This window comes from Myotis davidii, unplaced genomic scaffold (assembly GCF_000327345.1).
Source record: "Myotis davidii unplaced genomic scaffold, ASM32734v1 scaffold847, whole genome shotgun sequence".
Taxonomy (NCBI): domain Eukaryota; kingdom Metazoa; phylum Chordata; class Mammalia; order Chiroptera; family Vespertilionidae; genus Myotis; species Myotis davidii.
The window spans coordinates 678,215-695,019 of NW_006298049.1; the positions used below are offsets into that span (position 1 = coordinate 678,215).

Genomic DNA, 16,805 nt, shown 5'->3' on the forward strand with positions numbered 1-16,805 from the left:
AGGAGAACAGGGTAAATCACAGGTGCTTTCAAGAGCTCCGGGGGACTTTCCAATTACACTCTACTGAAGAAATGTTGCCTTGACAAAGGCGAATCGTCAGTCCCAAATAGGCAAAAAAAATAAGAGATTCTAAAGACACATATCATGTTCTCGCATAAAAATCATTTATTGGCACACCAGAAAGATCATTTTTTTTTCTAGTACAGCAGCTTCTAGTCTTGCGGTTCTGTGTAAACTACATGTTACAAGTCACTAGAAATCTAATTAGCAGGATGAATTTCATAAAGAACAAGGGTAACTATGAGTCTACAGCGGCCCAGCCATCGAGTCTCATTTGGAGAGTAAATCAAATATCAAACTAGAGTTGCCCTGCAACAGAGGTTTTCTGTAGCCAAGAGAAACCAGGACGGACAGAAACAGGATAGCACCCATTCAATAAATTAGGTACACGTGACTAGAAAAACTGTAACTGAGAGAACTAATCTAAATCAGGTAAGCACAAAACTAAACCAGTAGCTATTTACATATGTTACTTTTTTTTTTGCCAAAACTTTAATTTGTTAGCTTTCCCATCCTACCTCTTCCCTTTTATTTGTTATTCTTGTTGTGTGTGTGTTGTTGTTGTTTTTTTCATGGTGAATTTCTTGGCTCACTGGAGAATATGTAGACCACTAATCAGAACATCTTTCCAGGTCCTACATTTTCTAAAATGTCATGTTAAACTAAAGAATCTGAAGGGGATGCTACATGTCAGTCTCCCTCTATAGAAGTCACAAGCATTATTACTTTGCTATCACTCATAGCAATTGCATACAATTTCATTTTCTTCCAAACATTATTTGAACAGCTCCAGGAAGGCAGGTTGTAGTGGCAGCAGAGGGGATGGATTTGTTCATCTGTCACAGGCACAGAGAGTAGTTTGTGGGGTGAGTGTGTTTATCCTGAGAATGCGATAAGATGGCCCGAAACCCAAGATTCCCACTACTGAGGACGGGCCCACCTCCTCTGGCCACTATCCCACCCCCCATACATTTTTAAGGCTTAGTATCATTGCAGCATTAACCAATAAGAATGCTGACATCATTTCTACTAAGGAAGGGCTCTGTGATGAATGGCAGCAGGTGCCCTAATTAAAACAGCACGGTGGAAAAGGCATTAGTGGAGATGTTTCTGGTGCTATGGCCAAACTATGTGGATTTTTAGCATCGTGGCAGAGGGTTTGAAAGATCTTGCCAATGAGCCTCTCTCTCCCTTGTTTACTTCCCTTCTAGTTGTAACAATTTGCTATCATTTTATTTTGGGTTGTTCTCCTAGGAGGACAGAGACCACACCTGTGTACTCACCAGTCTCCTGTGTCTAGAATAGTGCCTGGTCCATCGTAGGCTCTCAATCAAAAACATGTGTTAAAGAAATGAACCAAAGTGTTAAGTGCCCTGGTCTGCTTATGTCTGGAGACTTTCCGTTTTCATTCAATGACCAGGGTTCTGGCCTGTCCTAATGACCCAGCTATCCTAACGGCCCTACCCACGATGTAGCTGTGTAGCTGATCCTTTTGTGCTTGAATGGATAGGAAAACTTTTCAAGGCTGCCTTCACTCTGTCCACCCCTCAAAGATCAGCTATGCGGAGCGAACACTGCACGAGGGGTAGCAGGGCAAGGACATTCTAGGAGGTAAACTGCAGGCTCCAAATTCAGCTCCTTCTTCCCTATCTCTCCCTACAACCTCTGACAGAAAGCTTAAGAAAACAAGTTATCAGGGGAATTTCCTCTTGGCAGGGCCAGTTCCATGTGTCACTGATAACACGACCAGCAGGGAAACACAATGTCACTCACCTACATAAAAATGAAGTTAACTAAAAGCAAAATCGGAGAGAGGAAACGAAGCGACACGTGGGCCGTCTGGGTCCTTCGCTGGTTGGAATTGCTGAACATGGGAGCGAACGCAGGCATTACAGCAAGAGAGAGGTTGGAAGGGAAGGGGCGGAGCTGTGGGGTGTAACGAGCATAGAGGACCAGCTTTGCTCTCCTCCTTCTCCCTCTCCTTCCAGCTCTCTGGCATCCCACCACACTCTGGCTGAGCTCCTTGTAGTTGCTTCTCAGGTGGAGGGAAGAGTAGGCAGCTGGCGCTTCCACAGCCCATCCTTAGGCTATTGATGCTCTGCTGGAGTAGAAGTCAGGGACGGGGAGCCCGGTGTGCAGTGTGACCTGGGGGAAGAGACTGTGAGTCCTGGAGGCACAGGCAGGACCCTGCCCCCGCCCCCCGCCCCCTGCACCCTCCTTCCCCGGGCACAGTGGGTGTGTTCCTAATTCAAAAGGGATCTGGCCACTCTTCTTTAACCCGTACCCTAGAACACGTTGAAGAGAATTGTAGTAGAATCCAGCCTGTGCTAGGAACCTGGTCATCATGGTGGGCTCCCAGATCCTGGAGACATTTGATACTATGGTCCTCATGTTAAGATTCTGGAGAGGTTGTGTTTCTTATGACTAAAAACCCAGGCATTGATCTGCAGGTAGCAAAGCCTGTTGGCCACATGGTAGTGATCATTGCCAAGCCCATGGTTAGAGAACAGATAAGCAGACAACCCTTCCTTTATTACTTGCCCACTAGTTATTCCAATGAGGATAAGCCTTTCCTTTGGGAGTTGCATAGATGATTGTCGGGTGTGAAGAAATATGGGCACTTAATGCTGTTTCACTGATTTCTGTCCAACCTCATACCGCCATGGACAAGGCTAGATCCACTTCGCACAGCACCGCCATCGTTCCCGTTCGTGGCCTCGTCTTCCCCAGCCCAAGAGTCTTGATCTAAAGATACTCAGAGCAGCTAAAACTGTGGAAAACTTTGAATGAGGTTTTCCCAGGCTCACTTCTAGGGTATTTTATGGTTTCCTTTTACCAATGTAGAGGCTGAGCTTGATAGATTAGATTTCAGCCTCCCAGAAAAACTCAGCTAGTTGCAGGAAGAGAGGAGGGCAGAGGTCACTGGGCTGGCATCACTTCTACTGTACATCCTGATAGACAACACTGGATTCTTTAAGTAGCTCCCAAGATTATGGCTCTGAGTAGAGCAAAAATTATCTGCAGTGTTTTGATTCTCAAGCCCTATCTTAAGGTAGCCATTTGCTGAGTGAGATTCACACTGACAATGAGAGTTCCAGCTCAAGAGGGAAATGAAAGCCCAAGTCCTAGCGGTGGCTGGCCCGGCCCACCCCTTCCTGATCATTTCTCCCACTGCTCCAGCCCCCGTGGCCTTTTCTTGTCTGGGTGAGGCCCCTCAGGCCTTAGAAGCTTTGCTCTGGCTGTTCCCTCTGCCTGGAAAGCCCCACACAGCTCCCTCCCTCACCCGCTTCAGGGCTCAGCTCACCTGTGACTGACCACCCTGGTTAAGACCGCAACACCCTCCAACCCCAGCACTCTTGATCCCCTTCCCCTCCTTTGGTCTTTGCTCCCTCTCACTTGCTGCCTTCGCACACACTCTGTAATGAACATGGTAACTGTGCTTACTTGTTGTCTGTCTCCTACAACTAGAATGTGAGCTCTATGAGGGCAAGATTTTCGTCTGTTTTGTTTTTGCTGATGAACAATACTTATAATAGTGCCTCACATAGTAAAGACACTCAACAGATATTTGTTGAATGAACGAATGAGAAGGATCTGTTGTTTTTCTATTCACAATAAATCGGAAATAACTACTTTTGGGCAGGGACTGTTGTCCATCCCCATAAATCAAGTAAGAGTGCAGAGAAGATGCTCAAAATTTCTGATAATGATGCTAATAGTCCAGTCTTACACCCTCTCTTGGGCACTGATGGAACTGCGCGAGGCACTTGTTTTTGTGCCAGCTGGCCCAGGAGTTTCATTTCCACTAAAGATGAAACCAGGGCTCAGAGGGACAATCATTAGCAAACCACGAATAGAATTCCGGTTTCCCACTTGCTGTTACTAGACTGTGTCCAAGTAGAACGAAGGGGCTTAGGTTGGCTCCGGAGCATGTCAGTTGTCAATGTTGACCCCTTTTCCTCCTCCTTTCCTGCCTGTCTGCGTCTGGACCTGACGTGGTCAGCTTCCCTCTCTCGGGGGTGGACTTGCCCGCCCATGGGCAGCCCAGAAGCAGAGCGAGCAGAAGCCGCGTCTGCACTCACGGCGCGGTGCTGACCTGCACGTTCCTGTTCAGGCTCACTGCCGGGAAGAAGAGGCCCTCCATGTTCTCGAAGGCAATGGGCCCTTGCTGTTCGTCGTTCACAAAAAATGTCAAGGTTTTCCTGTTTAAGTCGAGGAGGACCCCGATGGTGGCCCCTTTCGCGATCCCTCCCTCAGTTCTGTGAAAACAACAACAAAAAGCAGTTGGGTTTCCCCGGCCTGCCATCATGCTGGGAGCTCCCCATTTGTATGGTTAAGTGTTCCTTGACTTGCTTACAAGTAGCGTCTCCTCCCTCCCGGGAGCCTTTTAAAACAGGCCCCTCCTCTTTAATCGCTCCTCTTTACACGAACTGTTAATATCACAGATACACTGTGTTTTTATTTATGTGTGGACGCATATCTGTGTTTTATATATTAAAAGGGAAGGGTTTTTTGCTTACTCCCCCAAACCAATTTTCACGCCCTTGGGGAAGTGTGGCCTGTGCTGAGTACGGATGGGTTCAACAGCGCCGCCCTGCTGTTGCTGGAGTGACCTCACTCACACAGGGTCACCACCACCGAGACTCGAAGCATCGAAGACTATGAAAGAGAGTAGCCGTTGGGCCCTCTGAGTTCTGCCCACAGCTGTGTCCGACACTCTGCACAGAGGTGTGGATTCAACATCATTTAATTGAGAGGGACTTAATTTAAAAATCAAAATAGAGAAGAATTTAAGCCAAATTTAAACATATGCATGAAAAATTGGATTTGGGGCCTTAGGCTCCCTATTAAATAGAAAAAACTCATTCCAGAAAGATGGTCATTTTTGGCATGTTGAGTCTGCATTGAGAAGTTGGAGGCTCTCTAGAAAGTGGCAACATCGAAGAAGGGCGCTCTCGCCTGTAGGAGACGGAGTGAGTTTAAAGAATCTGAACTCAAATGTCATTTCACAGTGAACTGGGTCTTATGCTTCAGTGGATGGTTTTGCAAACACCATTTAGCATGGATGAGCAGCTTGGCCACTTCCCCTCGCTGAGGTCTGGCAGTATTTAATTTCACCCTCCTCTCGGCAGAGCACAGAAATGCAAGAGTGCTGGTCTTTCCCTCTGGCATGCAGAACACAGACTACACATGGCTGTTAAAAGACAGGTTGATAAATTGTGTCTTGTATTCACACCTTCAACAGTGACAGCACAAGTGACACGAATTTGCATGCAAGCAGGCGTGTTCAGCTTTAAGAATGTGTTTCTGTGCATAGTGTGACAGTGGTCATTATTCACCCCTTCACTTTAAAATAAAGAAGCTAAAAGGGAAAGGGAAGCATGGTCCGTGGGTGGTGGATTCAGAGATCCAGTGACAGAGGGTTCCCCCAAAATGTAGATCACTGAAGAAAACTACTCAGCTGCACCTAATCGGGTTGGACAGCAGGCTGAAATGGTATGCGTGCTCACTTGGAGAGGTAGTGAGTAATACACACCAGCATGAGGTGTAAGAAAACATCCAAGGGAACAGGCATTGGAGGCCCTGGGAGACCCTGGCTAGAGAAGGGGCTGCGATGAGCATGTAGAAAAGGCTGAAACAGTGGAGGCCACTGTCCTACCACTGCCTCACTCACTTTCCTTTTGATCAGACCGATTTTTTTTTTCAGAGACACCAATGAGAACGTATCCTGGGGAAATCATTGTGAATGAAAAGGACCAGGGTCCATGAAAGATATTTATCTAGGAAATTCATAAAAAATACATTTGAGGAAGAAGACACGAACCAAATGAAGAGGAAGTCTAGGAAAACGGTTACAGTGGGGGGTTAAAACTGTTACAGTGTGGGCTTACATTTTGGTGGTAGAGAAAAACCCAAGGAATTACTATGTTCTCCTTTCCCACCAAACTGGGTGCTCTGAATCTGTACAATTATAAGGGACTTCTTCAAGTACAAAGCTATCCAAATTGGCATCCACAAGATTTAGTTTATTAACTGGCCTCTCTTCTGAGCAGTGGTATTGGCAATAATCATAAGAAGAGAAACAATAACTTCTATTTTCAGATGCCTCTGATGTAGGCATTTTGGCACATCCCATTTAACCTTGGGGAAAATACTAATATCCTAATTTGGTGGATTTAAGAATTGAGGTTTAGAAAAACTAACTTGTCCAAATGGCTTTTCTGTGAAGTGGGACTAGATTTTAGAATCCTGGAATGTGGTCCTGTCATGGGTGCGCATGGGGATTCTCAGTTTCCCGCCACGGGTGGAATATTACAATGAAGGGCCTAGGAAAGAGCTATGTCTCTGCCATTCTGTGAGCAAACAAGCAAACACAATACCCACCAGGATGTTCTCAGTTAAGACTAGTAGAACTCCTGCGCTACTGCCCGACCTCGGCCTCCTTAATGTTGTCTACTTAATAGGTCTTTGAACTTGGGCTCTCGTTCTTGACCAGAAGCCAACGTGAAGAAGGCTTGGTTTGGGGGCTGCAGGGTACCTGTTGGTGTGCGAGTTGTTGTGCATGAACCAGCTCCGGTTATTGTCCACATACATTGCCCAAGCTTTGTCGTCCTTTCCTAACATCACATCCTTCATCACGTCGATGCGAGCCACGCCAAAGGCAGGGTCGGGGTGGTTGTCGTAGCGGTCCACAGTTATCTCCCAGTAGTGGACACCCTTGGAGAAGCCGGTCTTCCCCAGTACCACCCGGTCATCGTAGCTGCTGCAGGTCACAGTCAGGTTGTCGTTGGAGAAGATGATGTCCGAGTGTGCTGAGCCGGGGTCAAAAGCAAACCAGGCCACTGGGAACAAGAGAAAGGAGTAGGGTTAGCGAGATGGACCCAGTGAGCCCAACACCATACCAGGCTCCTGGGTGGCTGAGGGGCGCCGTGTTCCATGTTCATGCTGCCATGCAGGAGGGAGGCGTCCGGGGCCAGAAGGGGCCGTGAGTGAGCTGACAGGGGCCACATCCAGGGGGCTGGGACTCTCAGCGCCCAGAAGCCGATGGAAGGACACCCGACCGATTTAGCAGGGGTTACCTGGCTCAGACTGCACTCCCAACCAGGTGATCCGGGAGTGGAGTGGCATCGATTTTGGAAGGTGCAAGTCCCTTCACCCAGTGACTGGCAGACAGTACACCAGAGACATAAGGTGAGAGGGATGCGCTAAGATGCCTGTGTGGCCCTGAGGCAGGGAGGCTAGGATCTAGAGCCCTAGATGGAGGAGGGATAAACACACTGTGAAACCAGGAAACATTCCTTCGCAGAACTCCATAAATCTAGTCATTTTTAAAATGTCCTCAGTGCTAGTGAAAGCTCAGAAAGCTGCGAAGCTCTCAGAGACATGAACGGATTTTCCTGAGTGCTTGTGATGTGGACACAAGGCAGGCTGCGTCCTTCATAACTTAAACATACAGTTTGTAGGAGGAATTTGGGACACGAGGTGCAGATAAAATGACGTCTTTGTCCACATTGCTGTGCCCCGAGCTCTAAATGCCGCCTGTCGATCACACACTCTAGAGGGAAGTCACTGCTGACTTATGGAACCTGTGAGCCACCTCACAGGCACTGTGGCCTTCACTATTTGTAACAGAATAAGTTTATTTCATACCTGCCAACAGCTTTTTAATGTCAACTGTTGTCATTCCAAGTGAAAGGCATGGGGGAGAGAAATAGGAAGCAAAATTGACATTGATAAGAAAACATAGCTCTTTTCATAGGCTAATACCAAAAAAGGGCTCAATTTTAAACTCTAGGAACACCATAACAGTTGGTCTATCTTTACCCACACTTAGCGTTCATAAAGAGTGCTTTGCACGGATGTATACGTAAGAAAACTGGTCAGGAAAAGTATTATTTGAGGTATAAAATTAAAATACAGGTATCTTTTCCATATTTCTAAATATTTGAGAAGCTATTATAATGGTATTTGAATGACAATTAGACAATTTTATTGACATAAAAGAAGCTATTGCCATTTATTTTGTGAAGGAAATTGAGCATACCAATCACATAGGTAAAAGATAACAATTACAATAGGTATACTTGCCTAATTGAGAGTAAGGTGCAGATTGTGGCTCAAAATTGCATCCTATAAAGAGATACTACACATCAAAGCTATGAAACAACAACCACGTTGATAATAATTATTTGTTTACACTTAAAAAGCACCTGCTGAATAAAGTCACCAGAGGCTTGATTCATGAAAAACCAAAGCCCTTTTATGTTAGTTTATTTGCTGAGTCAAGATTGCTTTCCTGCTTTTTTGAAATAAGAAGTACCTCTTTTTTCCCATTTAATAAATATTCCTCTAATTTGTACAGCTTAAATTTTCTCCTTCTTCAAATTCAATCGTTTCCACTAAGGTTTCCACATTAAGAAGGATTACTGTTCAGAAATGAGAAAAGTTCATCCCATTGAAATGGGAGAAAATGCCGGATCTTGAGAAAACTCCATTCTACATCACTATTCCATGCACTTCTAGCTCGGGTTAGGCCTTTGTTGTGACTGGGCCCAAGTTAAATGATACGCATGTAACCAAATGGGAAATGTAATCTATATGCTAATAAATACATCTGATAATTATTAATAATGACATGAATGAAATATAATAAAAATGGCCTCATCTTCTTCTCAGATTGTTTTCTACATCCTTCGCATCTAAGGAAGAGGAGGGGGATTGGTGGATGGTGGGGGTGTGAGTGATCTCAGAGATAGTTTAGAATCACCTGTGGGACTTTTCCAACTACCCCCTTTCCTTAAGATTTGGTACCCCTACCTGCCCCATGAGAAGTTGCATTGGGTGGAGGAAGCAGTCTTATATTAACATGTTCAAAGATGTGAGAACTATAATTTAAAGTGGTGCCAGGGACTGCTTAGAAAATGTGTTTTTGATGAGCACTAGAGTATCCCCTAGAGAGGATAATTTATTTTTTTCCAATTTATAAGACCCTAATATATTAACTTGTAAAACAATTGAAGGATGATACACTGAATTAAAAGAATTTCAGAAGAATTAAGAAGGGAACTTAGAAAGGACTAATACTTAAGTTAAAAGCAAAATTTAAAGATTTTGAACTTACTTGTTTTTGGTTATTCTGGAATGAATTTGCCCACAAAAGAATAATTTTCTCCTGAGAACACATGGAGTTTTAAAACCGAATTTCATATCCAGCTTTGGAAATAAATTTGTAGAATCTCAACAGGGCTTTTAACACATTTAAATGAATCATGCCTTTGTGCAAGTCTTTTTCAAAACAAGTTTTGTGAAATCTCTTTACACTACTTTAAACACACTGTCAAACATTCAAGATTCAACGATACAACTAGAACAGTGCAAACAGCCATCAATTACCCCGAAACCCACATTTCATTTTATTCTTGAGACAATATACATTACAGAGACTATTACAGTATTCCAGTACATTAGACACAAGTGAAAAGAATTCCATAACAAAGCATGTCTGAAAGCCAGTAGTGCACAGAAAAACAATAAGAAACGTAAAAGCACAAAGAAAAATGTCATTTTAAAGAGAGCTTGAAGTCCCTGCATCCTTTTTGCACTGTCATGCTGTGGTCTTCTTCATTCCAGGATGTGGGATGAGCAAAAAGAATAAAATAAGAAACAAAAGAAACCTTTGGAAATGTGAAATGTGCATCACGTGTCTCCATGATTACAATATAGTCCTGAAGAGATCAAATAGGTCTGCATCGTAGATGTTTAAAGTTTCTACTTGCTAGACAGTTCACTGCATGGTAGCACAGGTCTAGCTTTCCTGCAGTCAGCCTAGAGCCCTATCACAACCTGCTTGGCTGTGGGAAACCTCTGGGGAGGCCAGACTTTTCAAGGACTCAGATCTTTGGGCCTTAAGCTAGTTAAGGGCTTCTAATTCAGCTAGTGGTGGTCCCTCCCCTTTGCTTGGAAAAAAACAACAACCCAAAACCCAGCCTTGAGCCCAACTGTTCTACCAGTGAGCACAGGCTTTTGCAGAAAATGTTTTTACTTTCTACCCTCTGGTTTGCTTATTTGTATGATGCATTCTGCTGTTGGTGTTGCTTTGTCTTATTTTTTTCAATAAAGATCTCTTGAGTCTATGTTTAATCAGACCACTACAGGCAGGATGCACTGATCCAGTGCCCCAGACAGAGCTGGTTTCCTGGATACAGCAGGGTTACAAACCTCTAAGGCCTCCCCTCAGCCAGCTCCTGTGCCGTGCTATGCCACTGCATATGATGCCAGAGCAGGCTGTCCATGGTGGTACCAGCTTGTGCAAAAAGAACAACTTCACTCATCGCTTTCTAATGCCATTGTACATTGACCACAACTCGATGCGGGGGGGGGGGGGGGGGAGAAGAGGGCGGGGGGGGGGGGGGGGGGGGAAGGCATCCTCACACCACACAAACAAGACCACCACAAAGCTCCATGGTGCCCCTCATATCAAAGCAGGCCACAAACATCGAGACTCGCTCATGGCCGGCTCCACGCACATGAATGGCAAATACAAAACAGCTATTTCAGAGATGCCTTCAAGGCACAGAGATCAATCAAGAGCAAAGGTCAGAGGAGCTCAGCTCACCCGGTGCATTGAGAGACTGTAAGGAGGAATGCAAGCTCAGCTGGTGGGGTGAGGATCGGAAATCAAAGTAGGATCTCCCGGGAAAGCTGGGCTGTAGATTTAGGGTGGAGGAGAAAGGACTCATTCTACGGAGCGGCAATCTTTCCGAAGGCACTGGAAAAGGGAGTGTCTGTTCTTCTGAATCTGTGTCTAAATGTAAGATCAATGCAAACTGGAGATCAGAAATCTGCCACCTGCCCGTGCACAGTTCCCCCAGCCCGGCCTCGCCAATGCATCTGTGCCAAGCCTCCTCCAGCCCGCTGTTGTCACAGGCACTTCCTAATCCACAATGGCTTGGGCTGGGAGGGAATTCTAGGCAGGTCAGGACCCAAGACCAGACGGAGGACATCACATACAGTTGTTTTCATTTCCCCCAAATTTTCATGGTAGAGAAAGTTCCCTTTTAATGAAATATTTTTAGAGTTGAAATTAGAAACTTTAGAGGTAAATTTTACCCAGGAGTGAAGAGGAGATTAATATTTCACCCTCTTCAGCTAGTTCCGAAGTTAACTACCTCTTAAAGGGTTTCTACTTAGGAGGTGATGATTTTTACCAGCTCTCTGCTGTTCCACACTTTCCCCCTTCTCTCCATACATATTTTTTTCCATTTCAAAATGGATGATTTTTCTATACCAGCACACTCGAGACTTGCTCTTCGGCTAGGCGAGGAAAATAGGGCTGACCATTGCAGAAGGCATCTTACCTCTGTTTCTGAGTTATGATCAGACCCTAGGGATGCCCTTGAACATCTCTGGTTCTCTAATAATAAACAAACTGTGGGCAATGGTGAGGTGAATTGGTGGCAAAAAAAGGTCTATATGTTCAGATCTAGTGTGAAGATCACTATTGCACCAGAGAAAGGACTTACCAATTACTTGATCTGGCTTTAGAAGGGCTTGTGAGGTAGTTTCTCTAAATTACTAAATTCACTCCTTTCTCTTTTGTCAATCAATAACTGGTTCTTTGCAGTCGGGTGGTCTGGGCAGAGATTGATGTTTTACCAAATGGGGCCTTCTTAGAATATAGTTTGATTGTCATAATTTAGCAACTACACATGGCATGATTGTAAGAGTCAATGTCCAAAACCAACAAGGAACTTCCTTCCCATTGAAAAAGTAATTTTACTTCAATGGCCAGAGGGTGTTTTTGAAGATATTTTTCTGGCTTGAGCCTGGTTTGAACACACCCTTTATCCTGTGAAAATGCTATTATGTTCAAGCAAAAAACTGAGTGCATGTTTGTGGAATGTGATCTTCCTTGAAGGCCTCTGAACAGGGGCCTTGGTGGGTTTTCATTTTAATATTGTCGAGTCGCCTCATTTTCATTTCTGAACTTAGAATAAGAAAGTTAGCTTTTTAGGCTTTAGACTTATTCTTGAAGGGATTTTTTTTAAAAGAAAAGTATAAACCAGATCTCAGAGAAAAGGAATTGCTGTTTATGGACCTAAGACATCATGGTCCCAATGAGAATATATTTAAATTTTCCTCCACCTAAACTTTATATGGTTTGGATGATTTGACATACAGGATCATGTCTTTCTTCAGAAATAGTAAATAAGAATTAATTCCTGTTATAACTATCTCAAGGGGAAATTAGTCTTTTAGTTTAATGGGAAAATTTGAAAAACAACAATACAGCACCACAAACTGATGTGGACTTCTTTTAGGGAGAAAAGGCATTTACAGTATATTCTTGTCAGTAAAAGATCTTTTATTGAAAAAAATCTCTGGTAACAATTTATTATATTGAAAATAGTTGTTGCTTCAAAAATTAAGAGAAAGGGCATATATAGTAAAATTAATTTCAGAGTATATCGAAGCCCCAAATAATCATCTGAAAATCAGTAAAAAGATATGTACTGAATCCAGACCTTGGGAGCATATATGAGAACATCATGGATTGTACTTACCTTTTCTATTCTCAGCACCAGGAAAAAAAAAATTAAAGTTGGTTAGGATACCACTCCATGGGGTGAGGAGTGAGGATAGCTATCATTATTCATGGGATTAATAGCTCAACACTAAAATAGTATTGTTTTTCTATCCTTTTATGTGGCTCCACTGTTTATTGATGACCCAGTTTTCCTTGACTCCTCTTATTCTTGAAGTATGCCCTCTATTCAGGCAGGATTATTTAATAACCACATTATCCAACCGTCCATTTCTGTCTTTGAGTTTTTCCCACCTATGGCCACCCACACCCTACCAGCTGGGCTCTTACCCCATGTTCTCTAAGGAGCATCTCAAATGAATTGCAAGAGAGAGAGAACACGTTCCACATGAATGTCTTTATGCCCATCCTCATGAGCACTTAGTGCAAATGTTTGCTCTGCTGCCTATGGATCATCTATGCCACTTGATATTATCTTAGGTTGCAGGAGTCTTAGAGGGAAGACACATGGTGGTAACCATCTGAGGAGCAATCATCAAACTCCCCCTTGAAATCCCCTGCATTGAGAGACTCATCATCTCAGGGCAGCTCATTGGTGTGTAGTTATTGCTTATATAGGTTTGGAAATGCCTCTTAGGGAGCTCCAGTCATCATTTGTAGCATTCCTACCTGGGACCACACAGAACAGATCACTGTCTTCAAGTATTTGGAGGCAGTCACCAATCCCCTTTAGTTCTTTCCTTTTTCTGGGATAAGTAGAATCTATTTCTGATCTTCCTTCTATGGTAAGGTTTTCAAAGCTTTAATCTTGTCATGCCCTTCTGGACATGTTTAAAGACATGAACCAAAGACAATAAGAAAAATTGGGAACTGTATGTCACTCCCTTGTTTGGTTGAATCACATAACTCACACTGTGCATACACACAGTTAGACATGTATTTATTTTGTGTTGTAGCATGGGATGCAGGAAGTATGTACATCTCACTCCCCCCGCCTTTTCAAATCACAAATATTGAGACCTGGAGAAGGCTTCTCAGCCATTAGTATTCTATTAGTCAAGACAAACAGGAATGAGATTATCTTCCCCCCAGAATGCATGGTGCAAAGCCATGTTTCAGTTCATAGCTAATGTCCAGGATGATGATCATTGGTTTTTAGCATGTAGACTACTAGAGAAAGACAAGCAGATCCTTCAAAGGCTTTATATTCCTGTCATGTTTCATCCCATGCAGTGATCCAGTCTGCTAAGTAAAAAGAGTAAAGAGCAATGGAAAACAGTATGGCAGCTGCATACTGGTGTGACCACTCTAGGCATATCTGTGACACTGGGATGGGGATTGTGTTCATAATGGGAATAGGTCAAGATACTTTCCATCAACTGTGACACGGACCATCATTTTCCTCTTGCCCTTGTCTGGACTGCTTTCCCTTCTCACCTGGGGTTGCAGGGTCAAGAATTATCAAAGCAAGTTTGGCTGGTGGACCTCACTTATTGCCTACTGACTTTTGGGTTTGAGGTGAAAAAAGAATATCTGGGTGGTACCTCTGTTTGGCTAACTGTATATTTCTTTGATTTATTAGCTAACATTTATTGAACACCTACCATGTGCCAAATATTGTATTAGAACTAAGCAGCCAGGAAACATGGACTGGCAGGAAAGCTGACCATAGAAAAAGAATAATTTAGAGAACGTCTGTGTTTCATAGTATTGATTAATGTTTCACTCTTCTGGGAGTAGAGCTTCTTGACGGATTCCAACATATACAAAGCACTAAAGATTTCTATGGACATCACAGAATATTGTGGAGGTGTAAATACAGTATTGGAGGTGTACTTTTTGAAATTCAAAGAGGAAAGGCAAACTGACAGGGGATCCTTCTGATAGCGTGTGCTACTCCAGCTGCCTCTGTGCCCTGGTGGATTCCTGGTGGTCTCCCTGCCTGCTAGTGAACAGCTTGGTAACTTCAGCAGCCCTTGGGCACTGGCCTAGCGAGACGGCTGCGTTTCAGAGCACAGTAAAGCAAGAAATGTCACTAAGGACAGTGCGAGCAGCATTAAAGGTGAGTTTCAGTTCAATTATAAGCCAGCTGGAAAAGAATTTGCATTTGTTGGGGAGATTTTCAAAGAGTGAAAGAAATGAATGAAGGAGGCCGAGTTTCCTTCAATGGCCTAATAAGCATCCAGAGTCACAGTGATGCCCACTGGCATATAATTTGCAGTGGAAGGTGGTATTTTAAGCTTTCATAAGTGTGGCATCAATTGCAGTTGAGAAGTGAGAAACAAATCTGTTTTGAAACCTTTTATAAGAACAAATGCAACAGCCTCTGACTACCACTGGGACGGCTGCATACTTTGTCCCCAACTCCTCCACTCCAAGTGACAATACCATGGCATTATTTCTAAGGAACTGTCATCAGAAGAACCAAAAATCCCTGTTTCAAACAGATAAAAGAGGTTCCAAAGGACTAACCTGCTCCCCAGAGTGTCAACTGCAAAGCACATTCCTCAGAACAAAAAATAGGGTCTGGCAGCTGCATACTGGGCTCCAATTTGGCCCAATGGAGAACCTCAGGAAGTTCCCTGGGTTATCATGCATGTTCTCAGAATTAAAAGGAACCGAATGTCTCTCCTTTCTGGGCTCTGAGACCTGTCGTCACGCCTTTCACCTTGGACGTGATAAAATCCGCCCAAATTTGTTCATGAATGATTTACCTCCCATGAGGATTTTGCCCTGAAAATGCACGTTCTCCTAACGAAATTATGTTGGGAGAGGCTTTAGGAAAAGCAAAACAGAGGCATAGGAAAAGTACCTACAGTGAACCATCCTTCTCCTGATGCGATCCCTAGTCAGCTGTCTCCTACTAGTGTTGAAATTTCAGTAGCACAGGCAGATCTCTAAGACCCAGGAAGACCCTCTGAGGGGGCAGGAGCTGTCTACACCTGTTCATAGCGTTTCCTGAAGTAGTTAACAGCTTTCAGGAGTAATTTTGAAGGCAGAAGCCACGGGGGGCTGGGGGGGGAGTGGGGGGAACAGAGGGTACTTATTATAGGTCATCTGCTGTCAATCTATAGACAAAAACAACAAACAAACAAACACCTGAAAAGACCCCAGAACAACAACAACCTGAAATCCTGAGAGATTAAAGGACACATCCAAGCCTTTAACTGTGACAGGACAGGAGAGGGACCCAGGCAGGATCAATTCCTGGTGCATAAAATTTGGGAGGTGACAATGCCATTGTTGCCGTTGGAAATATATAAAAGGTAAGTTTATGCTGCATGGGGCACACACCAGTGGGCTCACTGGGGACCGAGGTTTGTGTAGATGACTTAGTATCAGTCTCCAAACTCCGTACTTCCTGAGGATTAATCTTCCTTCTCTAAATAGAATAATTCTGTGAACGGATTGAAAGGCAAACATATCACTCCTCTCTTTGGAATTTTGGCCAGAGAGGCTGGGCGGGCTGAGGCACTCTCTATGGTTGTTTCTGAGATTAGATGAGGTTTCCCATCCCCCCACCTTACAGGTTGCAATGTCTCTGGCGGAGGGATCTCAGGACATCAGGGTCTGAGAGTGCAACACTTATGCTGGCCCCAAATCACCACAAAATACCTATAAAGAGATTTAGGACAGATGCCTTGGGGGCCATTCTGGGGCTACATTCCATCGACGCCACTGACTATTCTCTGGGTTATTTCCTTTGATGCGTGGGAGGAGCTCTCATAGTAGAAGGGGTAGTGTGATGCTGAGACTAACGGAGCAAAAGGCATTTTGATCTTTATGAGTAATGCCTTCTCTGTCCTCTTTTAGAAAGCAGTTTCTAAGATGTAATTTGAAGACCCCAACCCTTTTATTGTCATTAGATAAAGCAATACTGGAAGGTGTTGGGGAGATGGCTCCTATGGACATTCAACTAAGAAAATGCTTACTCTCTCGGGGCTCTGAACACCTCTTTGCTGAGGTGCTGGAATTTGCAGCCTTATCCATAGTCTCAAAATGCGGCCCCAACATTCCTTTTCTTTCCCAGGCAGCCAACTGTCTCTGCCAACCAAGAGCAGCAGCCGCTGGTACCAAATGGGTTGGAGGGCCTGTCCAGGAGAACGCTCCCTGGGGTGGGGGTGGGGGACTAGAGGAAGCGCAGAGACAGGCCCGAAGGAGGAGCTCAGATATTATGCTGGAAATGACCACCTCACACCTT

General features: G+C 44.2%; 1 protein-coding gene across 8 annotated transcripts in view; it reads right to left on the reverse strand.

Moving 5' to 3' along the window:
- Positions 1-1,259: 1,259 nt before the first annotated feature.
- The window catches only part of TRIM9 (tripartite motif containing 9), an 89,882-nt gene continuing 74,336 nt past the window's right edge, over positions 1,260-16,805 (reverse strand). For 4 of the 8 annotated variants that reach the window (XM_006773780.2, XM_006773777.2, XM_006773776.2 and 1 more), the window contains 6 exons: positions 10,676-10,864; positions 8,149-8,190; positions 7,711-7,734; positions 6,599-6,902; positions 4,157-4,319; positions 1,260-2,205 (listed from right to left, as the gene is read on the reverse strand). In XM_006773780.2, coding sequence (XP_006773843.1) covers positions 2,143-2,205; positions 4,157-4,319; positions 6,599-6,902; positions 7,711-7,734; positions 8,149-8,190; positions 10,676-10,864 — 785 coding nt within the window. In that variant the 3' untranslated portion in view covers positions 1,260-2,142. The remainder of the gene's footprint in view (positions 2,206-4,156; positions 4,320-6,598; positions 6,903-7,710; positions 7,735-8,148; positions 8,191-10,675; positions 10,865-16,805) is intronic. The other 4 variants (XM_006773779.2, XM_006773783.2, XM_006773781.2 and 1 more) reach the window with 2 other exon arrangements.